We start from the raw sequence: 23,203 nt of genomic DNA, 5'->3' as shown, positions 1-23,203 counted from the left end.
GCTCTGAACCCCAGAGTCCCTGCAACCCAGAGGACAGAGCCCTGGGTTTGCAGCTAGAACTCTCAGCCACTTAACTAGCTTTGTGGCCTTGGGCAAGTCTCTTAAATCAATCTCTCCAAATCCCCATTCCTTCACCAGTAAAATGGACATGACCTGCCTACTTTGTAGAGTTGGGCGGATAAGAGGCCATGTATTTAAAGCACTCTGCATCAGCAAGGGTGTAATAAATCGTGACCCGCCTCTTAATTTATCAGGTGGTAAACAGGCTGAGGTCACTTAAAAGACCCTTAGGATCTTCTAGCCCAAGGCTATCCTGGCTGACCTTCCGACTGAGGGCAGGCGCTGAGCTGACCCGAATCTGCTGCTAGGCGATCTCACTCTGACCGGACTCGCACTCTCGGGCACCGCTCCCGGTAAGGTCACTTTGCGTGTTTCTAGTCTGGGCGGAGCAGGGTCCTGCGGGGTTGCCGACGCGACGCGGAGCGAGGTGGGTGGAGAACCGGAACGAGTCCGCCTGTGGTGCAGCTCCCCCAGTACGGGCGGAAACTTGGCGCGGAAAAACGTGGGAGTCATGGGACCCTGAACTGGGCTGGCCACTCCAGTCGGGCCAAGTTCACCGAGTTCGCCAAGTTCTCGAGCGCGGCCGTGTGGCCGCGCGGCCAATTAGCGCCCACCGCGCCGGGCTCTGCACGCGCGCGCACACACACACACACACACACACACACACACACACACACACACGACTCCGTGCAGAGGGTGTCCCGCAGAGTTGGCAACCCCGGGGTGCGGACGACATGGTGCGCGGCAGGATCTCTCGGCTCTCGGTTCGCGACGTGCGCTTCCCCACGTCGCTCGGGGGCCACGGCTCGGACGCTATGGTAAGCGCTGCCTGACCGCCGGTGCCCTCCCGCCCCTCCGACGCAGGACCCTTTACGCTCGGGGCACCCCACAGGCCCCAGGAAGGTTCCCAACCTTGGAACCGTTGCTTTTGTAAGTGGAGAGGTCGGGAAGGGGAATGAAGGTATCTAGAGACTCTCCACCCTCCTAGGTTTTTTTCTTTTTTCTTACTGTTCCTTTCTTTGCTGACATTTAGTATTAACTGTTTTTACATTTACAATTCTCATTTTGCTGGAAATGCGAATCGTATTTGCAAAACGATGTTGTTAGGTTCCCACCAGTGAAACCCTAAAACACAGCGCTAGCTTCTCAACCAGAAGGAGACCAGGAAGCCCCGGCAGGGTGTTAGGTGGTGATTCTGCTTCCGCCACAGCTTGCTGTGTGACCTGGGAAAGCTCCTAACCCAAGAGGCCCATCTGCGAAGTGAAGGAGTCACAGTCTGGCTGGAAAACCAGACGAACAAACTCGCAGTAACTGGGTCGTGTAAGAGGGGGCTCTCATGAAATTACCTGAAAACATGATTATAGAGGATGTGTCACATAAAGAGTTAAGTAAATGTCAGCCTTTGGAGATGCAGTAAAGTAAGCACTGAAGGGCATTTTTGCTCCCTGAGAGTGTTAGCAGGACAGCCCACGCCACCACCACCTTCTAGTGCAGTGGTTCCCAAATATGAGTCCTGTGCAGGGTCTCCTCCAGGCCTGTCCCCACTGGATCCTCACTGCCCCTCCCTGCCCACTCACACATGGCGCACTGGAAAAACAAAGTTGCAGGGTATGTAATGAATGTGTGAAACATCCGTGTTAGGGTAATGATTATCTATTACTTGTATGGAGGGAGGGGAATTGGGTACCCAAGGACTTTCATTCACGCTGTAAAGTTTTGCCTCTTAAGCTGGGTGGAGGGCACCCTGATGTGTATTACATTCCCTATGCTCTTTGTGTACCTGAAATGACCTCTTGCTAAAAAGTGCTAAAGTTACTTAAAAGAATGTCCTTTATTCTGAGATTAGGTTCTTCCTGCTTTTAAAAACCCTTATTTGTCCTTTCTTATATGATGTTATGGTAAATGACAAAAAACACCCACTGGGCAATCCTTCGTGCATCTCCAGACAAATATTTGAAATTTTACTGACTTGTAAAATTCAAATACCTGATCATGTGCTATCGCCTCTGCCCCTCTGAGGTGTAGCAGCTGTGGGGAAACCACACAATCTCTCCAGGCCTGGGTTTTCTCATCTGTAAAATGGGTATAACAGTGTCTGCTTTATACATGTAAATGAGATGTGTGTAGAGAGCCTGACACAGAGAAGGCTGGCAATAACTGTGGCTGTAATTACTGTTTACATATGAAGAAACTGAAGCAGGAGAGTGCTGACCTCCATTTTTCTCTTCTTTGAATTTGTGAAGTGTTAAGGTTGCTGGCTTACCGTGGAATAATTTAGGAAATGGAATTTGTCTCTGGCCTGAGTGGTTTATGACCTCTGGGTCAGGAGAGATTATTATCTGACAGCTGTATTGCAAGCTCATAAATACTTAAGTATTATCTCCCAGAGATATGGTGTGTGTTGTATGCTGATTTCCAAGTGCCTTCCTTTTAATTAATTAATTAACTTATTTATTTGGCCACCCCGAGGCATGCAGGATCTTAGGAGATCTAACTCGTGCCCCCTGCAGTGGAAGCGCAGAGTCCTAACCACTGGACCACCAGGGAACTCCCCCCAAGTGCCTTCTTAATCGCAAGTCTGCTTGTCAGTCCTCAGCAGTACTGCCATGACTGAGGATTGCTCCCCGCACCCTCACTGCACGCAGCGCTCAGCAATTCAGCTCCCTTAGCACTTAGCAGCAGAGCGAGTCTTCCTGATACAAGTAGGGTATTTTCATGAAGGAGCCCTGAAACTGTTCCCCATATTCGTTCAAGCAGTGGGTTCCAGTTACGATTTCTTACCAGCCTTTTAAGAAACGTGGAGCCCTCGGGCCTGCAGTGCTCTTACCAGCACTTATCCAGGAGCTAACTATGGTTCCAGAGAGCCCAGCTCTAGCTGAGCCTGCCACTTCCCAGCCAGACTTTTTTTTTTCTTTTCCATTATAGTTTATATTAGATATTGAATGTAGTTCCTTCTGCTATACAGTAAATACTTATTGTTTATCTATTTTATATATAGTAATTTGTATATGTTAATTCTAAACTCCTAATTTATCCTTACCTGCCTTCTCCTTTGGTAAGCATAAGTTTGTTGTCTATGTCTGTGACTCTGTTTCTGTTTGGTAAAGTCCATTTGTGTGTCATATTTTAGATTCCACATATAAGTGATATCATATGGTATTTGTCTTTCTCTGTCTGACTGACTTCACTTAGTGTGATAATCTCTAGGTCCGTCCATGTTGCTGCAAATGACATTACTTCATTCTTTTTTTTACAGCCGAGTAATATTCCATTGTATATATGTACCACATCTTTTTTATCCATTCATCTGTCAATGGACACTTAGGTTGCTTCCATGTCTTGTTCCTCTCCATTCCCCCTTGTCTGCTGAGCTCCCTGGAGCTGCTGTCCAGACCACTCTCTCCCGCCTCTGCCAGCCAGTCCTGTGCCACTGTGTCACCACAAAGACTGAAGACTAATGCGCCCTTGGCCCCATCTCTGCACATCAGCCTCCAGCCGTCCCTCTCATCTTTATTCTGTAAGGCATGTCCTTCTCCAGAACTGATTTATGCCTGTGTCCCCATGCCCACCTTTTCTGACTGCCAGGGCCTGTTCCCTTTTCATTTTAAGTCTCTCCTTTTCTAGTGGCCCCTTTCCATCCCATATGGACAGGGCTTCCCACTTTGGAATAGTCTTTACTTGGCCTCTCCACCCCCTTTCTGTCCCTTCCCCACCGAACCCTAGATTACTGGTCCATGCCTGTTGCCTCCATCCGTACATCTACTTCCTCCTTAACCTGAAGTCGACCTGTGTTTCCTTTCTTCTCTTGGAACTGCCCTTTCTATTTCTGCTTCCAGTGTCCTTCACCCTGGTCTACATTTCTTGCTGTCTGCTGCCCACCCCTCCCTCGCTGACCACTTGCCTCTCTGGCTGCTCCTTCCTATGCTGACCCCCTTCTTCCCTCTCAAGGCTCAGGCCTCAATGCCTTTCCTGTCTCTTCACACACTCCCATTAAGACCCCCTCTGTGTTCATGGCTTCAGTGACCACTTTTATGCCAAAGACTCCCAGATCTCATTCCTGGATCTTCACTCTCACCTCAAGTCCAACTGCCATCCTTCAGGAGGACATTCCTTTTGTCCATTCAGAGCTCCTGTGTTTCCTTTGGGGAACATGAACAGTTCCCTCTGATGGGAACTCTTTTTGGTGTTTTCTGTTCTTACGTGACGTCATTCCCGGGTTTATTTGGGGATTTCTCACGTTTGTGGATTTGGGGGGATCATTTCCCCTCCAGCACACAGACCCTGATTACTCAGCTGCCTACGTTGTCTTGGAGACGGATGCGGAAGATGGACTCAAGGGCTACGGAATCACCTTCACTCTGGGGAAAGGCACTGAAGTTGGTGAGTTGAACATCCCTTGAGGTTCCAGAATGCTTAAGTTTCATTTACATTCCAGTTCTGACCTTATTTTCCTCCGTATTTACACTGCTTGAAGTGAGTAAAAACAATGTTTAATGGTTTATTTCATTGGGATAAATTTTTAAATAGCAGATTTTGGCTTCTCTCCTTGTAGTCATCCATAGACTCCAGGTGAATCCTTGAATCTCAGCCGATTTCTGTGCAGAGCTTTGAGGACCTGAACTGTGTGAGTGAGTGAGGGACATGACGTAGGCAGGCATGCATTCACAGAACAAGGCTTATTGTTGTGTGCACAGAGCCTACTTGCTTTTCTGAGCATTCCACACTGAGTTGGTTTCACGTTCCCTGCTCTTCTGGGCAGAAAGGCTGTGGGTCCTGCCCAGTTTCAGAGCTCTTATCTGGAAGAGCAGATAATGAAGAATGCACCTTGAGCTGTCAGTAAGCCTGTCTTTTCTCAGAGCTGGATGAGGGCTCAGCGGTCTTGAGCGTCCACATTTTTGGAGATAAGGAAACTGAGGCCCAGACAGCTGCTCGGTTAGTCCTGACTGCCCGAAGTGCTTTCTCTCCGGAATATTTACATACAAATTATTTGCTTGTTCTTTTTTTTTAAATGCATAATTGTCTTTTTTTAGTGCACGCACAGTGTACAAAATTCAATATGTACAAACAGAAGACCTCTGACAGATCAATTTCAATGGCTCATTAGGAGCTGAAGCCGAATTATGATAGGTTGAAGGGTGAGGGTCCAGGAAGGGAGGAAATAGATTCTCTAACTTTGGTGGTGATGCGATACCTCCCTCATGGATATTTGTACTGTCAGCCCTTGCCTAGTTGTAGAAGAAAACTCTTGACCCACCGAACGATTTTAGTATCATCGAATAGATAAAAGGTGTGTGTGTGTGTGTGTGTATGTGTGTGTGTGTGTGTGTGTGTGTGTGTGTGTGTGTGTGTAGGACAAGGGAACCTTTCTTGAGCGTTATGTGGATGCCATCAGGCTCTTCCAGCTCCTCCCAGGGCTGCCGTCCAGTCATCCGTCAGCTGGGCCTTCTGCAGACACCTCCTGTGTGCTAGGTGCTCTGCCAGGCACTGTAGAAATGACTTTACAAAGAGAGAGAGAGAAAGGGGACAGAGTCCCACGTACAAGGAGAAGGAAATCACGAACTTCTCAGGGAGACAGACATAAAAGAATCAATAGTGCAGTGCGAGAAGGACTATTTTTTTTTTTTTTTTTTTTTAGTACAAGCTACACGGAAAGAAGGTTAGTTCATTGTCCAGGAGGGTCAGGACGGCTTCAGAGCAATGGTGAGGTTTTGAGATGAGCCTTGAGGGGTAACTAGGAATTGGCTGGGCAGAAGGAGGCACCTCGGCAATGATTCCCTGACCCCCTCCCCCTAAGTCAGCCATTCACTGTTGATGTTTTCTCCCAGGCAGTGACCGCTGACCCCCACAGGTTGCTGAGCTGTGTATCAGCTTCTCCTGCAACTTTAATTCTCTGGTGTAAGTTGAGCACTTTATGAAGCTGCTTTCTCCAGCCATACAGGGCGGCCCCCAAAGTTTGTACAAAACTCAGCAGGCTTACAAGATGTATTCTGGGGCAAGCCATGAGAACCACTCTGTTAACAGCCAGGACCTGGAACTGGGCCCGCAGTGGAGGGACGCTGCACTGTCACGTGGTCCCTGGGACAGATGTGTTGCTGAGTTCACTGTGTGGGGACCTCCCTGACCCCTCCCCTCCCCTCCCCACACTGTCCCAATGGATGCCTTGAGCAGGAGAAATCAATTTCCATCTCTCTGTGCCTGGAACAAATGGCTCTTTTGTGGTGATGGAGGTGGCTTCCGCCTGTTTCAGACCACAGCATGACGGAACCCATTTTAATTTTAACCTTGTTGCATTTTTCACTGCCACTGCCGTCTCACTGAGTGTGTTATGTGGTGTTCAAATTAAAGTTGAAAAAAATTCCATTAGCTCATCACGGTTCTTCTGCAGCCTTTATCAGCCTACTTACCTAATCATCTTTTATGATCCAAGAAAACAGAAAGAAAACAATGCTTTCCTCATTACTGTGAAGAAAGCGCCTATATGTGAGAGAGCGGGGAAGTTACGGTTGATTTTTTCTGTATAAATGAGACCAATATAGTTTCTTTTAATAGGAAAAGAAAAAGAGGTGAAAAAAGCATAATTTTTAAAGAGAAAAAATGGCCATAAGCGTTCTTGCCAGCATGAGAGCTCAGACTCACGGTCCTCCATAGCCTTTACTGACTTGTCCCTCCCGGGCAGGAGGTCCCAGGAAGTGAGTCCTGGACAGATGTAGTCACAGGAGAGAACCCTGGCCTCAGCACGGAGCTGCCTTCAAGGCCGAGTGTTTCCAGACGGATTTCCCACCCATCGCTTCAGACGTGCACACCTGAAGCAGACTGTTCTCCACACTGGAGTCAGACCACCACCGCCCAAATTTCTGTGGAAGGCACCAAATTTTAGTAAACTTCCTGCAGTGGCCTCAGTTTGAGCGAGGAGAATCCACATCCTCTAGATGAATGTATTAGTGTTGCTTGCGCTTCTCGTAGAGCTGTGAAAGATGAGCCCATCCTTAACATTTGTTAAATGTGTTTGCTTTGTGATGCGAACAGTCCATGGTTTTCAGCAACCATCTCAGCAGAACAGAGGTTTGATGCAGATGATACGGACTCTCTGAGTCGCTGACTTACTCTTCAGATGTCTTTAATCCAAGAGCACCAACCATCAAGGAGTGAGGAGCACTCTGTCTTCTCACAGTTCTAGGGACTGAGCACCTGAACTGGAATCAGTCTGCATTCCATTAACAAAAGCCCTAGAGAACACAGAAAGTGTGGATCAGCCCTAAATGCTGTATGTGAGAGCCAGTGCGAATCATCTGAGGGCTGCGTCACACAGAGGCCAAGCAGGTCCTAAGAACATGTTTTAAATACTTTCAAAACATCTTTCTCCTAAGATCTGACTGATAGTAAAACTGTGCCTCTACAACTATCCTGTGAAATGATGTGAGAATTTTAATATTGAAGCAGTGGCTATACCAAACAAAAGTCGATCAAAATTTTTTATAATAAATTCATTGCTTTAGGGCTAAGTTGATGACTTGGTTTGATTATTTTGGCCTTTTACACATAGACTGTTTTATAGACTGAGCAAAGGATAGAAGGATCTTTCCCATACAGTTTGTTACTTTACTTGTTCATCTGAAATAACACAGTGAAGTCTTTTTTAAGTAGAACACCAAAAATAAGTAATTGATGGTAATGCTGACCCAAATGAAGATTAACTTTGAAATTAGTTATGAAAAATGTAGTCTATCACAAGTCAATGGTAAGAAATTTAATGTTTATGAAAAGTGTTTTCATGTAGTTTAACATTTTACATGTAAGTATTAAGCCATTTGCAAATTCATTTTTAATAGAGTTATGCTGTGAATTCAAGATACTTTCTATACTTGACAATGATGAAAAGGCATTTTTAAAAAAAATTCTATAAGTCAGAGTCTTATTCCTTAGGAGCAATGAATTAGCAAGGTTTGGTTTTGAAGCTGACATATGGACACTTTACAAAGTGAACAGGAAAATGATTTGGGAACATGATTTAAACTTTCAGATCTATGGCTCTGTCAATCAAAATGGGTTTGCTCTTTTCAGAAATTAAGCTCAGTATATAGATTAACAGTCGTTCTATTGTGTGCTATTAGTTATGACAACCATAGAAGACATATTTGGGGCAATTTTTAAAGGCATGTACCTTTTGTATTTAAAATTATTTTCATTAATGCCCACATTAGATTGTTTGTGGTGCTTGCGTGTCTTAATTTATTTACACCAAAACTAAACAAGAATTAAATCCCCTTTAATAGTTGTCTGTGCTGTGAATGCCCTGGCCCCCCACCTGCTTAACAAGGACCTCGGGGACATTGTTGGTGATTTCAGAGGCTTCTACAGACAGCTCACGAGCGACAGCCAGCTCAGATGGGTAAGGCACCTGTTTTGTAAAACACTTCTATAAATAACTCAGGTCTCATGTCCTTTGATTGCAGCATTTGTGAAAATAGAGACAGGTTTACAATTTTAAGGTAAAACATTTTATTCAGAAAAATTAGGGCTTGAACCATTTGGACAATCAGTATTTTGAGGTAATCTGTTCCTTTCTGTAAGACTTGAATCTGGACATATTTGGATCCTGAGAGCTATCTCTGCCCTTATGGACTTCATCTCTGCTCTCTGGATGGGGAGAAGTGGTCTAGACTCTCTAGAGGATAAAGTGCTGAATGGGCAACATTTTTTTTTTTTTTTTTTTGCGGTACACGGGCCTCTCACTGTTGTGGCCTCTCCCGTTGTGGAGCACAGGCTCCGGACGCACAGGCTCAGCGGCCATGGCTCACAGGTCCAGCCGCTCCGCGGCATGTGGGATCCTCCCGGACCGGGGCACGAACCCACGTCCCCTGCATCGGCAGGTGGACTCTCAACCACTGCGCCACCAGGGAAGCCCATGGGCAACCATTTTAAGGGAGACATAATGTGAGTAGAATTGAAGTTGTGGGAGGCACTTATTAAGGACAAACGTAAGAGAAGAACAAAGGTTAAGAAGAGAAAGACCAGAGCACCTTTATGTGTATAGGGCTATATTTGAACCCTAAGTTCAAAGCATGAAGAAAATGAGGTTCTAGAGAGAGGATTTTATCACAGTAAGTTCAGTCTAGCATCAGAGACCTTGCCGATGTCTCCTGACATCAGCTCTGTCTTTTCCTAAGTGCTCAGTCTCCTGTCCATGCACAGAGAAAGGCATATTGTCCACATTGCCTTGAATTTCATTCTTAACTTCTGCCAACTAAGTGAAACTTGCTTTTAAAGCATCCCCTCGAAGGAGTTCCCACTGGTCGAATCTGGGACAATTCAAGCATCAAGAGAAATGTGGTGGTGATGTGTACAAGTCACTGAATAACAACCTAAGACTCCATGAGTCTGTTCAGATAGCAAACAACCAACCAACAAGGGAAACTTTGTCATTACAATTGAATACACACTAATATAACAGGAATGGTAACATTAGAAAACCACCATATTACAACCATACCTGTAATTGATTGAAGGCAAGAATCACCAATGGACGCTAAAACTTGGGGGCAATATTAATCTCCTTACTTAGAAAGGGAAATGGTAACCACACAGTGGGGAAGCCTAAAGGATACTGCCTTACCCAAGTGCTAAAAGATAATAGCCCTAACAAAAAAATGTGGTGGCAACGTTGCAATCTAATCATGATGGGGCTGCAGACCAACCCAGATGGAGGAACATTGTGTAAGTCAACTGGCCTGTACTCTTTGAGAATATTGGTATCATTTTTAAAAAGAAGAAAATTTGCTCCAGATAAAGAGAGACTAAAGTGAAATGTCAGCTAAATCTAATATGTGAATACAAGAAAGTACATTATTGGGACAGTTGGTGAAATTTGATTATGGACTGTCTTTGTAGGTAATAGTATTCTATCAATGTTATATTCCCTGAATTTGATCCTTGTTCTGTGGTCATGAAAGAGAATGTCCTTGTTTTTAGGAGCTACATTCTGAAGTATTTAGGGTTAAAGGGGCATGATATTTGCAACTTACTCTCAAATTACTCAGTAAAATAAGTTTATATTATATATTTTATTTTTCTGTACATATGTGTATACGTGTATATATGTATATACAAAGAGAGAGAGAGAGAGAAATATATAGGAGTTCTTTGCACTATTCTTGCAAATCTTCTATAGGTTAGAAACTATTGAAAAAGAGCTTACCCTCGAAGTGAGTTTCCATCGCTGCCTTTTAATTCATGAAACATGTCCCTGGCAAGAAGACCTAAATATCTTTTTCTTTTCTAAGAAGTGCTGGTGTGTTTTGCTTCCTAACCAGATCGGTCCCGAGAAGGGTGTGGTGCATCTGGCCACGTCGGCCGTTCTCAATGCCGTGTGGGACCTGTGGGCCAAGCAGGAGGGAAAGGTAATCCTCCAGGCAGCACCTCTGTGACCCTGCAGCACAAACACTTCCTCTACGAGCAAAGGCAAACGCACAGCAGGCTCCCAAGTGACATACGGAGAATTGTTCGATTATTCGTCTCCGCTGAGAGGTACTGGCCACAGTCAGGTTGTTGTTGGAGTAGGTTAGAAAGGGCTGAGCAAGAAGGGGTGGCAGAGGCGAGGGGCTGGGAGGCAGGTGTTAGTCTGATAGCGGGAATTCGCCACTAGTGCATTTACTGTCAGAAAACAAGTGGGTACTTAACACGTTTTGGGTACTTCACACATTTTACAAATCTTTTCTTTTCTTCAAGCCTCTGTGGAAGTTACTTGTTGACATGGTAAGTAAATTCTTTAATATTCTCATTGTTTCTGTAAATGAAATGGATTTCATGGATTACTTGCCTTTTGATAATCAGTAAATATATTCAGCGCTGTCTCTGGATCAATCACTATAGTGCTGATCAAACAAAACCCAGTAAAGTCTAATATTCTTTTTTTTTTTTTGGCTGCGTCAGGTCTTTAGTTGTGGCACGCGGGATCTTTCTTTGCCGCGCGCGGGCTCTTCGTTGCAACGTGTGGGCTTCTCTCTAGTTGTGGTGTGTGGGTTTTTTCTCTCTCCAGTTGTGGCGTGTGGGTCTTTTTTCTCTCCAGTTGTGGCGTGCGGGCTTCTCTCTAGTTGTGGCTCGCGGGCTCCAGAGCGCGTGGGCTCAGTAGTTGTGGCACACGGACTTAGTTGCCCCGCGGCATGTGGGATCTTAGTTCCCCAACTAGGGATTAAACCCACGTCCCCTGCATTGCAGGATGGATTCTATACCACTGGACCACCAGGGAAGTCCCAAGTCTAATATTCTTTTTCTGGTATTTGAAGTAACAAAGAGCTGTGCTCACGCAGGCAGGGAGGTCCGATGGTCCCACCTCCCCCACTGTGGCACTTGCTTCCACATGTAACACAAATTCTTGAGTTTCCGTTTCCTAACTGTGAAAAGGGGATAATCATAATTTCTCTAGAAACTCCATAGAATTGGTTTAAAGACCAATTGAGAAAAGTGCTTTACAAACTCTGACGAGCAAGATGTTATTATTAAAATATTATCTGGTCACTTTGACTCCAAGAGCAAATGGCAGATCAGACTCTTGAGCAAGGAGCCCACAGTGAATTCTAAAGATGTGCCCCTGCCGTTTCCTTTCTCCTTGACCTATTGATATCAGGGATGAGCACCTGGCTGCCAAGGAGGAAAAAACTCTGGGCAGGTTAAGGGGAGTGAACTTCAGACCCAGGCAGACCTGGCTTTGAATCTGGACTCCACCACTTCCTGGCTATGTGACCTTGAGCATGCTGCTTAACCTCTCTGAGCATCATCTTGCTTGGGGTGATGCCTTAGATGGTTGCTGAAAATCTGGTGGTTAACAAACGAAGGTCCTGGGACTTCCCTGGTGGTGCAATGGTTACGAATCCGCATGCCAGTACAGGGGACATGGGTTTGAGCCCTAGTCCAGGAAGATCCCACATGCCGCAGAGTAACTAAGACTGTGTGCCACAACTACTGAGCCTGCACTCTGGAGCCCACGAGCCACAACTACTGAGCCCGTGTGCCCTAGAGCCTGTGCTCTGCAACAAGAGAAACCACGGCAATGAGAAGCCTGCGCACCGCAACGAAGAGTAGCCCCCACTCGCCGCAGGTAGAGAAAGCCCACGTGCAGCAACGAAGACCCAACGCAGCCAAAAATAAAATAAATAAATAAATTTACTAAAAAGAAAAAACAAAGAACCATGGCCTTGAAGACTTGGGCCGGCAGACGTTGTCTCTTCTCTGGAGGAAAGTGAAAATGAGAGGCTGTAACATCATCTCTCTGACATGGTTGCGGGTGGCATGGGGGCGCCATCTGAAGGGGAAGGACGTGGACCTCTTGAGCCACCTGCAGGCTCAAGGTTGGCCTCTCAGAGGGGTGCTGGAGGTGGCCCCCAGAACTGAATGATTTGGGGCCACTAGGAAGGTGCCTGAAATCCCACCTGTGGACTTTTCATTCTTTTGGATCCTGTTCCCTGTTTCAATGCCAGTGGTCTTAAAAGAAGCAGAATCTCGGCATTGAGAGCTTTTATGATATTTAAGGGTTACAGCGGAGTACTATTGGTCACAGTACAACCTGCTTCCAAACTGACTGACTTAGATTGGGGTGGGGAGGTCTCGCCAGAGACCCAGCCTAGAATGTGGGCCTCCCCAGTGAGGCCAAAGCCCCGACTTCGGGGAGGGAGGAGAAGGGGACCCAAAGGTCCTTTCCCGGTCAGAATAAGCCCATGTCCAGCAGATTCTTAGAAACATAATCCACTTGTGAATTGATGTGGGCCTTTCCTACCTGCTGTCTTGCTGCCAGGACTCCGGGAAGCTGGTATCCTGCCTAGATTTTAGGTACATCACTGACGTCCTGACAGAGGAGGAAGCCTATGGTGAGTCATCCCCAGGAACTGGGAGCTTTCTGGTCCATTCTTATATGGAAGCAACAGGGCTGAGTGCTTTGTTGTCTAAAAGAGTGATAATGCTTTTTATTTTTTCCAGAAATCCTGCAGAAAGGTCAAGTTGGGAAAAAAGAGCGAGGTGGGTTGTGAGGAAATTCTCTTCATTATTTTTGCTATCATTGTGCACTTTTGAGTGTCCCCGTCCTTGAGTGTCCAGGGGTTCGCATAATCCCCCTGCAGCAGGCCCACTGACAGACGGTTGAGTCTAGATGCAGCGGCCTCCTGGTGTGACCTCTTAGGTCAGAGTTCACTTCGGCCACTGCTGGGAGCAAGGCTGTTTTTAGGGTTACACCACACGCCACGGGCAAGGCCTTGGCCAGCAGGGCGTCCCAGAGGGTATCCCGGGACCTGGGTGTGACATCCTTGGGATCCGCACTGCCTCCAGGTGCCTGTGCAGGGCGGGCAGGAGAACAGCTGGATTCTCCATGGGCAGCGCCTTAGCCACGGGCAAGTCTAAAGCTGAAGGTCCCGCAAACACAAAATGTTGACGAGCGTTGTGTTTCCACAGAAGAGCAAATGCTGGTGCACGGCTACCCCGCCTACACCACGTCGTGCGCCTGGCTGGGCTACTCGGACACCACGCTGAAGCAGGTGGGCGCTTGAACCTGGGTTTCTAGACAGGCTTTCTGGAGGGACGTCATGTTTTCCTCTTAGCCTTTCTGAATCGTTAGGGATCCCAGGCCTTGCCCTGGAGGTCCTTGGACGTGAGCAAAAGGAAAGCTGTTTCCGTTGTGGACGCTGGGCCCGTGAGCTGGTGAGCCCCACCTCGGCCCTGGAGGGGGAAGCTGATTCCAGGGCAGAGGCAGCAGCATAACATGGTGCAATGTGAGCCCTAACCGTGCTCTGCCTCAGTTTCCTCACTGCGAAGTGGGGAAATAATAGCTATCCGGGGTGGAGGGGGTTTGAGGATTCCGATGAATGCTGCCGTGGTGTGATGCTCGCAGCACATGGTGGCACCTGGTGGGTGGTCAGCGCCTGCCTGCTGTACTGCCCTTTCCCATCACCCTGTGCTCACCCTGCCGCTGAGAGCGAGAGAGAGGGGAGACTAGCTTCTGTTCATTACTCTTTTATCCACTCTTCCTGTGGATGCCACAGAACATCCTGGCTTTAAAAAGAGGGACAGAAATGCTCCATTCCCCAACCAGGAATGTTGTGACCATTAATGAAATGGTTCCCATAGAGATGAGGAAAGAAAGTCACCAAGCGGTCCTGCTCTGTTGGCTAAGCTGTTTCTGCTCTGAATTTCAACACATGGTGGTTCTTCTGGTTCATGGTACAGCCGTAGCATTTGTGAAGCCAAATCAGAGATGGCCAAGGTGCTGCTTAGATCTAGGAGTGTGTGTGTGGTGATGGCTCTGCTCCTCTCCCCACAGCTCTGCAGCAAGGCGCTGGAGGACGGCTGGACCAGGTAACTTATTTGGGTGAACTTGACTCTCCAGTTAGCGAGAGAGGCTGGTCGGTGGAGAGAGCCAGGATCCAAAGGTACCAAGGAGGCCAGGATTCGCCCGGGGCAGTCTGGTGTGTAAGGACACACCAGGGAAATTTCAGCTGAAGCTTTCTCCAAAGACGAGCTATGAGTCTAGTTAGAATCCTGGAACATCAGAGTTGAAAAAGATAATTGATTTCCAGCCCCGATCTAGAAATCTACTCTTTACTATAGTAACAAGCGTTGATTCAGCTTCTATGTGAAAACCTCCAGAGGCAGCGAGCTTGTAGGGCGCTTGTGCATTGTTGGAAGGCTCTGAGTGTTAGAAGAGCTTCAATGTAGCAGACCCTTTGCTTCCCTGTAACTTCCAGCCACTGGTCGCAATAATTATCTTCGGAGTTCTTCTCCCAAGAGCCTGGCCCCCCTCTTCCCCAGGCCACCTCCTCTCCAGACCAAGCCTCTGCCTTCTCTTCTGTCCTTCTCCCTCGTGGTTATGGACCCCTGGGCATCCTGGGGTTTCCTTGGGGTAAACTACGGTGGGCAGTGGCCCCGAATCCCGAAGCTGTGCAGGACACAGGGACCATCACCTTTTGATCTGGTCACTGAGCCCATCCATGCGGCTCAAGGTGGACATTGTGCCTGTGAGCCGTCACCAGGCTCTCTGCGCGACAGTTTGGCCACTTGCCTCCTGTCGCTCCAGGTGTGGTCTGTGGAGCAGCAGCACTAGCGTGCCCTGCTGCTCGCGGTAGATTTAGAAAACCATTTGTATAGGTTGCTTAATAAGTAAGGACCAAAAACAAGATCTCCCATCAACTTTAAAAAACAAGTGAAGAATCTTGGGCCTCACCCCAGACCTGCTGCATCAGAATCTGCATTCTAACAAGACCCCTGGGTGATCTGCGTACCCACTGAACTGTGAGAGGCACTGAGTTATGGTTGACTCCTCAGCTAAGTAAAGGGTTGGGGACCGAGAACTTGATGGAGGCAGCATGAAGCAGCGGAGAGGCTTGGGATGTGGTGGGTTTGGAATCAACATTATGCCTTTTCCCTTCATCTCCTGCAGTGCCTGCCTGCTGTGTGACAATGGGCAAATTGTTCAACCTCTCTGAACCTCATTTTCTCTCTATTAAAATGGGAATCATAATATCTCATGGTTCTCCTCAAGGTTGCTGTCTCTGAAAAGGACCAGCACAGCCGGGATTGGTAGCAGGTGCTCAGTAAGTGCTGGCACCTTCCCTCCCTCCATGTACCCAGGAAAGGCTGGAGCAGACACCGCTAGGAGTCAGAGAAGGCCGAGGAGAGATTCCTAGGCCCCTGAGCATGGGAAGCCCAGCATCCAGAAGCTAAGGCTTCCACCCAGGATAGAAAGGTCATCTTTAGTGTGTTTGGTGTTGAGCACAGGGGAGAGAACAGCACAGGCTGTGAGAGGGGCTTTTTTGTCAGCACAGAGGGTGGGTGTTGTGGAGAGGAGGACCTTGGGCCATCCTGGCTCCAAAGCAGCAGCCTGATGTCCGTGTGTAGGACAGAGAGGCTGGTGAGTGAGGGAGAGGATGCCAGCTCACCCACCAAGTCTGACTATGCCTTTTCCGTTCTTAACTCTTCTTCATGGCACAGCAAAAAACTCAGTTAATGTTATTAAAGATCTAGCTGCTCTGTCCATTGCTGGACTTCAGGACAGCAGGTAATTTAGAGTTACTGCCCCGATACTGAGTAAAAAGATACACTTACAGGGTTATTTTTGAGTGGCTTGTCTGAAGATTGATTGGGAAAGGGCAAGAGTTTACTAGAAAATGTGACCTGTGAATTATTGACAGAAACAGTCACTTCTGCAGAAAAGCCACGTGTCTTTGCCAAGTCAGGGGACAGATCTAAATTACGAGACCAAATTTATTTTATAGGTTTAAGGTAAAAGTTGGTGCTGATCTCCAGGATGACATCCGTAGATGCCGACTCATCAGAAACATGATCGGCCCTGAGAAGACGCTGGTAAGTAACCTCCCTGCCACTGAGAAGGAAGCAGCTGTGTGTGAGAAGCCTTGTCCAGGGCCAAAATACAACTTGTTTCAAGCAAGGATTAAAGAACATTGGGAATTTTAACACCGTATGTCAGAAGTACAGCTTTGAGCTCTTGGAGTAGGCGAATTGTTTAAAAAAACAAAAAACTGAGGGGGCTGATTGATAGTTTTTTATTCTACAGAACCAATTCGGTAAGATCAGGTTTAGGGATTGTTCCTTTGTGCTAGGACAGATGTGCCTGAGCAAACAGGTCTCCCATTGGCGCCCCCAGTATGTCAATCATTCAACCCCCCCTTCTTAAATCCGCCAACCCGCCTTCAGGTAGGTGGGTCTCGGGGAGCCATTGCTCAAGAAATGCTGGAACTTTTGCCGAGATAAATGTTAAGGATCAGTCATTCCTACATATTTTTATAAAACATTTCTTCCTATGTGTAAAATATTTTCATAAAATAGTCACAATAAGATGTTTTTATATCTTTTTGGAGGCATGTTTCATATATTAAAATAGAAGTTTGAGTCCTGGACCTAAGATCAAAAGTCCCATTATTTATACATGAATTAATGCTACTTTTGTCTTGTGAGGTCATGCTCATCTAAATAATTTATGACAGGAATAGATTCTGGGCACACTATCCTCTGGTTCCCACAGAGTCCCACAAGGGACCTCTGACCACTCAGCACATTCTACTAAAGAATTCCATCTCTGTCTGGCTTCTCCAAGTGTGATGATATCGGGGATGGAGGGGCCCTTTCTCGTCTCTGCACACCCAGCACCTGGCTTCCTGGTAGTCTCACTGCACACAGAGGGCCCAGGCCTTAGAGTGAGAGGCCTGGATTTGAACTCACCATTTACTTATCGTCCTTGAGCAAGTTACTTCTCTGCTTATGTTTTCTTGTCTGTAAGATGGGTTAATGTGAACTGCCTCATAGAGTTATTATAAATATTAAATGGAAAAAAACCCATTAAATGCCTAGTGGAGTAGATGCCTAATTAATGGTAGAGTTTGGGTTATTTATTGTGCCAAACACATAGTAGGTAATAGCCAATAAGTGACTATTGAACAAACTCGGTATTAACTGTGCATGATTCAGACTGTGATAAAACAGTTCCTACAAATGATGAACCCTGCAAGACAAATGTATTTGGGTGGTTTCTAAATGTAGATCAGGCTGGAGCTCCAGGGCCAACAAGCACTTCTGGACCTCACAGTGGCTCCCTGAGCAACTTGCATCTCCTCTGAGACAGTATCTGGAGCCAGAGTTCGTCTTGGTGGCTGCTCTCGGGCTCCCTTTGTTAGGGGTGTGTGCTGGGCCCCAGCAGTCAGGGGCACCAAGTGACAGCATTTCCTCCCTGGGAGCCACAGCCTGCAGCAAGGTCAGCAGCGGGCACACCTCCCCATGAAGGGTCTCTCCCTCCTTTCAGATGATGGATGCCAACCAGCGCTGGGATGTGCCCGAGGCCGTGGAGTGGATGGCGAAGCTGGCGGAGTTCAAGCCCCTGTGGATTGAGGAGCCCACCTCCCCTGATGACATTCTGGGGCATGCCACTATTTCCAAGGTAAAAAACCTGCTGCTGCTGCTAGAGTGGTGGTCACAGATCCTAAGATTCCTGGGCTTATTCCCTTTCACAGTTCTATTTATTTTAGAGAAACTAAACTGCTACCAGTTGAAAGGCTACCAGCAATCCAAAGGTTAACAGACCTGATTCCCATACTTTGTAAATACAGAAATCTGACTGATACTCAAATATTTTACTCACCCAGATTGAAACAAAGTGTAGATTCCTCTGGCTGATTCATAAGCAAAGGTTTGCTTAGCTAATGTCAAGGTCAGGCCTCCCCATGAGAAGGCTGCCCATCCGTTTCCACAGAGCCCTTTAACCAGGGCGCTTCCTGGGCAAACTCACCTGAATTTGGGCCAGCTTCTCTCCCTTTCATATGTAAGAATATGTGAGAAATATCCTGTCTCTCAGGGAGTCTCCCATTAGCCGGGTTCACAGCACAGATCTATAAGCCAGAGCGCCAGGTGGGTCACTCATAAGGAGAAAGTGTAACTTCTGGGAGCCCTATATTTTTGCATCCTCTGACAGAGCGAGCTCCATGAGCAGCCCTATTTAAACCAAAGGCTGCCAGATGGGTGAGAAATCAGGGAGGAACTGGTTGTGGGATGGAACATGTGCTGGTGTCAGACAGAGATAGCCCAGTGCACCTCCCCCACCCGCTCTACCACTTTCTGTGGCTCCTTAAACTTCACACGGCTCGACGGCAGGGCTGTTTCCTTCTTCAGCTCTAAATAGCTGAACAGCTCTAAATATTTTTAAACATTAGTAGTCTCAGTTCAAAAACTTAGGAAAATAACATCAGGTTGCCTTATATTTTACAGGCACTGGTCCCCCTGGGAATTGGCGTTGCCACCGGAGAACAGGTAAGAGATGTCTCCTCAGGGTCAGCACACACTGGCCACCGACTGGGGACACTGGCATACGCTAGGCTACATCACCTGTGTTGTTCTGAGTTGGGAGATTTTCTTCATCTTAGAAATTGGGTCACCTTAGACCACTTCATAGTCTGGAGTAAGACATATATATAGTCGAGTTTGCATGTTCTTCTACAATTCCTATGACTAAGGTCATTTATCTTTTTCAAAGTAGCTCATCGGAATTTACAAGGCAGCAATTTAAAGCTGCAGGGGCCTAATGTGCACCATGTGGTTTTAAGAAAGCCAGCTTCCAAACTGGGTAAACATGATTGCGTTCCCTTTTTGTGCTTATAAACGAAGCACAAGCGCCTGCCAAAGCCCGCGGCAGGCGGCCCACGAGTAGAGCTGTGTGAGGGAACAGATTCTCGGCTTTCCCAGCAAAAGGAGCAGTGCCGTTCTGCCACGCTTCTGTTTTGTCGCCCGTGCCACCTGCTCATCGCCATCCCCTTATTTCATCCTGATGCTTTATCTCCCACTTAGAGGTGGCGGTTATGCACTGATAGATGGCGAGTGGTGTGACTTTTCCATGACACACACGTGGTTCCGCCAGCAAATCTGTAACAAAGTGATCAGAAGGTCCCCGCCTGGCCTGTCAGGGCTCACCTCATGCCAAGTGAGAACAAAAAATGAATACAGTCCAGGCTTCCAGGAGGCCACCAATGAGAGACTTGGAATGGGGGCAGTGCCAGGTATATAGATCCTGAAGGCTGAGGCTGACTCTTCTGTTGGTGTATTTTAATTCTGTTTCCAGTGCCACAATAGAGTGATATTTAAGCAACTCCTACAGGCAAAAGCCCTGCAGTTTCTCCAGATCGACAGCTGCAGGCTGGGGAGTGTAAACGAGAACCTCTCAGTGCTGCTGATGGCCAAAAAGTTTGACAGTAAGGGCACCGTGGGGTCGCGGACCAAACACCATATCCCTGCCTGGTTCCCTCTGGAGTTTCCCATTTTGACTTTTTTCTAACTCTCAGTTAGGCTTAATCAGGGAATCTTTGATGATTTTCATTCCTAAATATTAACGATTTAATCACCTGCAGGCAACAAGAAAAGCCACAGGTTCTCCTTCCCTTCTCCCTCGCTGCCCTACTTAGCACTCAGTGGAAATCTGTCTTCACTTTTAGTTCCTGTGTGCCCACATGCTGGTGGAGTTGGCCTCTGTGAACTGGTGCAGCACCTGATTGTATTTGACTTCATATCAGTCTCTGCAAGCCTCAAAGACAGGTCAGTGATGTGGCATTAACTTCAGTACTGTGTCTCAATCCAGGCCAGACCCCTGGCCACTGGCACATCCCATAACTCAAAGGCAGTTTGAGACCCACTACTGAAGTCTTTTTTCTTCTAGAGGGTGGTTTCCTGGTAGCTGACTTACTGTTTTCTAGGTACATAAGGGGGATGGGGAGAGTCTGCAACCAAATGGAAACCAGAAACAGCTCCTGTTTCTGACTTTCTAAAGCCCCGCTTTCATATGTATACTCTCTGCTTCTGTCCAATTTCTTCCCAACACTGGAGTCTTCAGGATCTGGCTGCATCTTTTAGTTCCATCTTACTTCTCAACATGTGCCAGGTGAGCTTTAAATTAGGACAGTCTCCTTCCAGTCACCTGCAGACATGCAACTTTATTATGCCTTTCTCTCCTCCAAGAATTAAATGCGATAGTGCAGAAAGATCACTAGGAGTACACAGTGAAAGCATGACGACATGCATGGGAAAGGTGAACATCAAGTTCAGGACTGAGAAGTGGGACCTGTGAGGGTCTACGGGGACTTCAACTATAAAGTAATGGTTCTTTCTGCAGCTGGGTATTTAAACCTGAGATATTTTAAACTAGAAAAACAAACACTCCTAACCAACCTTGACAGGTCCTGCAAAGTTCTGAGGAATACAGAAGAGGGTCAGCTCTGACCCACTGGGCACTATGCCTGCCCATGAGTGGGTGAGAACCTCATACCACCCCGTGAAAGCAGACCTCACTGCTTGGGAATGCCACCATGCAGGAGGGACAGCCACCAGACACAGATGCCGTGTGCTGTCACCTGCTTTGTAACCCTGTGTGTGGAGCACTGCTTCCCTATTCATTCTTCAAGGCCCACTGTCCTCTCCCAAGGGGCCGGTTCTTCATCTGTAGCCTGTTCTAGATTATACACAGTACATATTATAGTCAACAACTTGGTATCTACAGCCATTGAAACCACAAGGCCCTCTCTTACCAGTTCCTTTGTGTCCCCAGCACTGGACACACGGCCTGCTCATCTCAGCTGTTCATTAACCAATGGCTGAAGTAAGGCAGTAGAGTTAGGTCACTTGCCCCAAGTCACAAAACTAGACAGTGGCTGACACCAAATTTGAACAGATTGGTCTGATCCTAAAACCTGTGCTCTTCTAAATCATTTGTGTAGCTAGAAGGGACCTCATTTGGTGACTTTAATCTGTTCACCTTTTGGCTAGAGGCACCCAAATAATCCCAGATACGTCTAAGTCTAAATTGATGCCTTTTGGTTCACAAAACCTTAAGTTAAAAGATACTTCATAGTTCATTTCATCCAATCCCCCATACTGCTTTACCTTACATAGAAGAACCTGAAGTCCAGAGGCTGAGGGACTTACGTAAATACATGGTATCAGCCAAGCCTTGGCAGAGTCCATCCTTTCTTAGTGGTGCTCGCCCCTTTGCCCTAACAGCACCACGTGAACTATCTAACTGAAGGCATTTTTACCCCAACCCGATTCCTTCCTCCCAGGATGTGTGAATACGTCGACCACCTGCACGAGCACTTCAAGTACCCCGTGATAATCAAGAAGGCTTCCTACATGCCTCCTAAGGTGAGTTTGGCCAGGGAGGCCCCATCCCCACCCCCGAGGAGGCACTGCCAGCCCTGCCCTACTCTTCTCAGGAGCTAGACCCCAGAGCACAAAGCTTTGTCTCCTTCAAGTCTGTTTTCAATATCTAGAAACATATGGCTCTTTAGTCAAATTCCCCAGGCCTGAAGGTCAGGATGCCCCTGACAAGGCTTCTCTCACGCCAGCCTTTCCTCACCAGCTGGACCTGAAAACATGCACTCCTTGGGTCCTTCCTGCCCCAAACAAAACAAAACTAAAAAAAAACCCCGGCACCATCTAGCAAGTTAGTGAAAGGTTGACTGCAGTTGTGTTATCTGCGCCATTTATCCGTCTGTTCAAGAGGTCGGGGCTCATTTTCACCAACAGAGGTTGAACTATCAAAGGAAGTGTGAATAGTTCACTAACCCTGAGAAGCAGCCAATAAAGTACGTCCCTCTCCCCCATTTCAAACAACCTGCAAACTTATTAATTCAGTTGCCTCTGACTTAGATTTAAAAGCATTTCTAGGAACAGCAGAAATAAGTAAAATAAATGACTTTTGTTCTAGGTGGTTATTAACATGATTCCATTTTTTGTCTTTGATAGGATGCTGGTTATTCAACAGAAATGAAGGAGGAATCTGTAAAGAAACACCAGTATCCAGATGGTGAAGTTTGGGAGAAGCTCCTTGCTGCTCAAGGGAATTAGAGCTGAATGCTTAACAGCTTTTGCTTTAAGTGAAAAGGCTTAAAATTTCTTGGGTATGGTTTTACAAAAATAGAAAAAAAAAATTCATCCTACCAATCAGAACAAGTTCAGCTGAAAGTCATACTAACCTCGGGCATCAGCTTAGTCATCATTACTTGATTCTTTCAGCCAAAAACATTCTCCTATGTAATCTTTAAACAAAAGTAGATCCAACTGTCTCAAAGTCCAGGAAGATGTTAAAATTTCTATCAAGTGCTGGTACCTAGACATTAAACTTTGAAAATAAGCAGCATGTTGGAATAATTCCTTAATCTTTTTAAAAGCACACTTGTCATAAATTAGCATAATAAAACAGTCGTGCAGCACTATTGGGGTATCTGATATGCAGCAAAGGTAAAAACATTCACTGGTCAGCCCTGGGGTGGTTTAGCATCTTTCTCTTGCTCAGTCTAAGCACGTTATTAGAGAATTCACCATGCTGAAGCTAATGAGGGTAAAGGGATATTTCATAGACTATTTTTATAACCCTTAAAGCCTTTATCCCAAATAATCATTGTACTTTAATGATAAAATGCAGCTAGAATTAGATGAATCATAGAAAAATAGGGTGAAATATAGCTTAGTCAGCATTTCTAAAATATACCTTACCCATCTAAGCAGCATCCAAAAGAGAACACAGCACAGGTATGTTTGTTTAGGAGGGTTCAGTTAAATCTGTTTTAGGCAGGAACTGAGCAGATATATGGCAACATGGAATTAAAAAAACAAA

General features: G+C 46.6%; 1 protein-coding gene across 4 annotated transcripts; it reads left to right on the top strand.

Annotated features, from left to right (window-relative positions):
- The first annotated feature begins 395 nt into the window (after positions 1-395).
- ENOSF1 (enolase superfamily member 1) lies at positions 396-22,720 on the top strand. Of its 4 annotated transcripts, none has more exons than XM_029226195.1 (16): positions 396-413; positions 4,332-4,440; positions 8,334-8,449; positions 10,371-10,457; positions 10,786-10,812; positions 12,848-12,920; positions 13,030-13,068; positions 13,498-13,580; positions 14,363-14,397; positions 16,314-16,401; positions 17,855-17,989; positions 18,814-18,855; positions 19,661-19,790; positions 20,031-20,130; positions 21,648-21,729; positions 22,333-22,720. In XM_029226195.1, exons 5-16 carry the CDS (start codon positions 10,810-10,812, stop codon positions 22,432-22,434), a joined length of 912 nt encoding a protein of 303 aa, XP_029082028.1. In that variant the 5' UTR covers positions 396-413; positions 4,332-4,440; positions 8,334-8,449; positions 10,371-10,457; positions 10,786-10,809; the 3' UTR covers positions 22,435-22,720. The 4 variants fall into 4 exon arrangements, with proteins under 4 accessions (XP_029082028.1, XP_029082021.1, XP_029082045.1 ...); XM_029226188.1 differs by lacking the exon at positions 396-413 and adding an exon at positions 694-878; XM_029226212.1 differs by lacking the exons at positions 396-413; positions 8,334-8,449 and having other exon boundaries at positions 4,378-4,440.
- Positions 22,721-23,203: the final 483 nt, after the last annotated feature.

This window comes from Monodon monoceros, unplaced genomic scaffold (assembly GCF_005190385.1).
Source record: "Monodon monoceros isolate NGI ecotype Baffin Bay Population unplaced genomic scaffold, NGI_Narwhal_1 Super_Scaffold_1, whole genome shotgun sequence".
Lineage (NCBI taxonomy): Eukaryota > Metazoa > Chordata > Mammalia > Artiodactyla > Monodontidae > Monodon > Monodon monoceros.
This window is presented reverse-complemented; position numbering and strand designations above follow the sequence as displayed.

Excerpts from the sequence above, each read along its gene's own strand:
- ENOSF1 (XM_029226188.1), top strand. The coding sequence starts at position 795 with ATGGTGCGCGGCAGGATCTCTCGGCTCTCGGTTCGCGACGTGCGCTTC. Across the intron at positions 8,450-10,370 it reads GCGACAGCCAGCTCAGATGG|ATCGGTCCCGAGAAGGGTGT; the intron begins GTAAGGCACCTG and ends CTTCCTAACCAG. Across the intron at positions 20,131-21,647 it reads TCTGCAAGCCTCAAAGACAG|GATGTGTGAATACGTCGACC; the intron begins GTCAGTGATGTG and ends CCTTCCTCCCAG.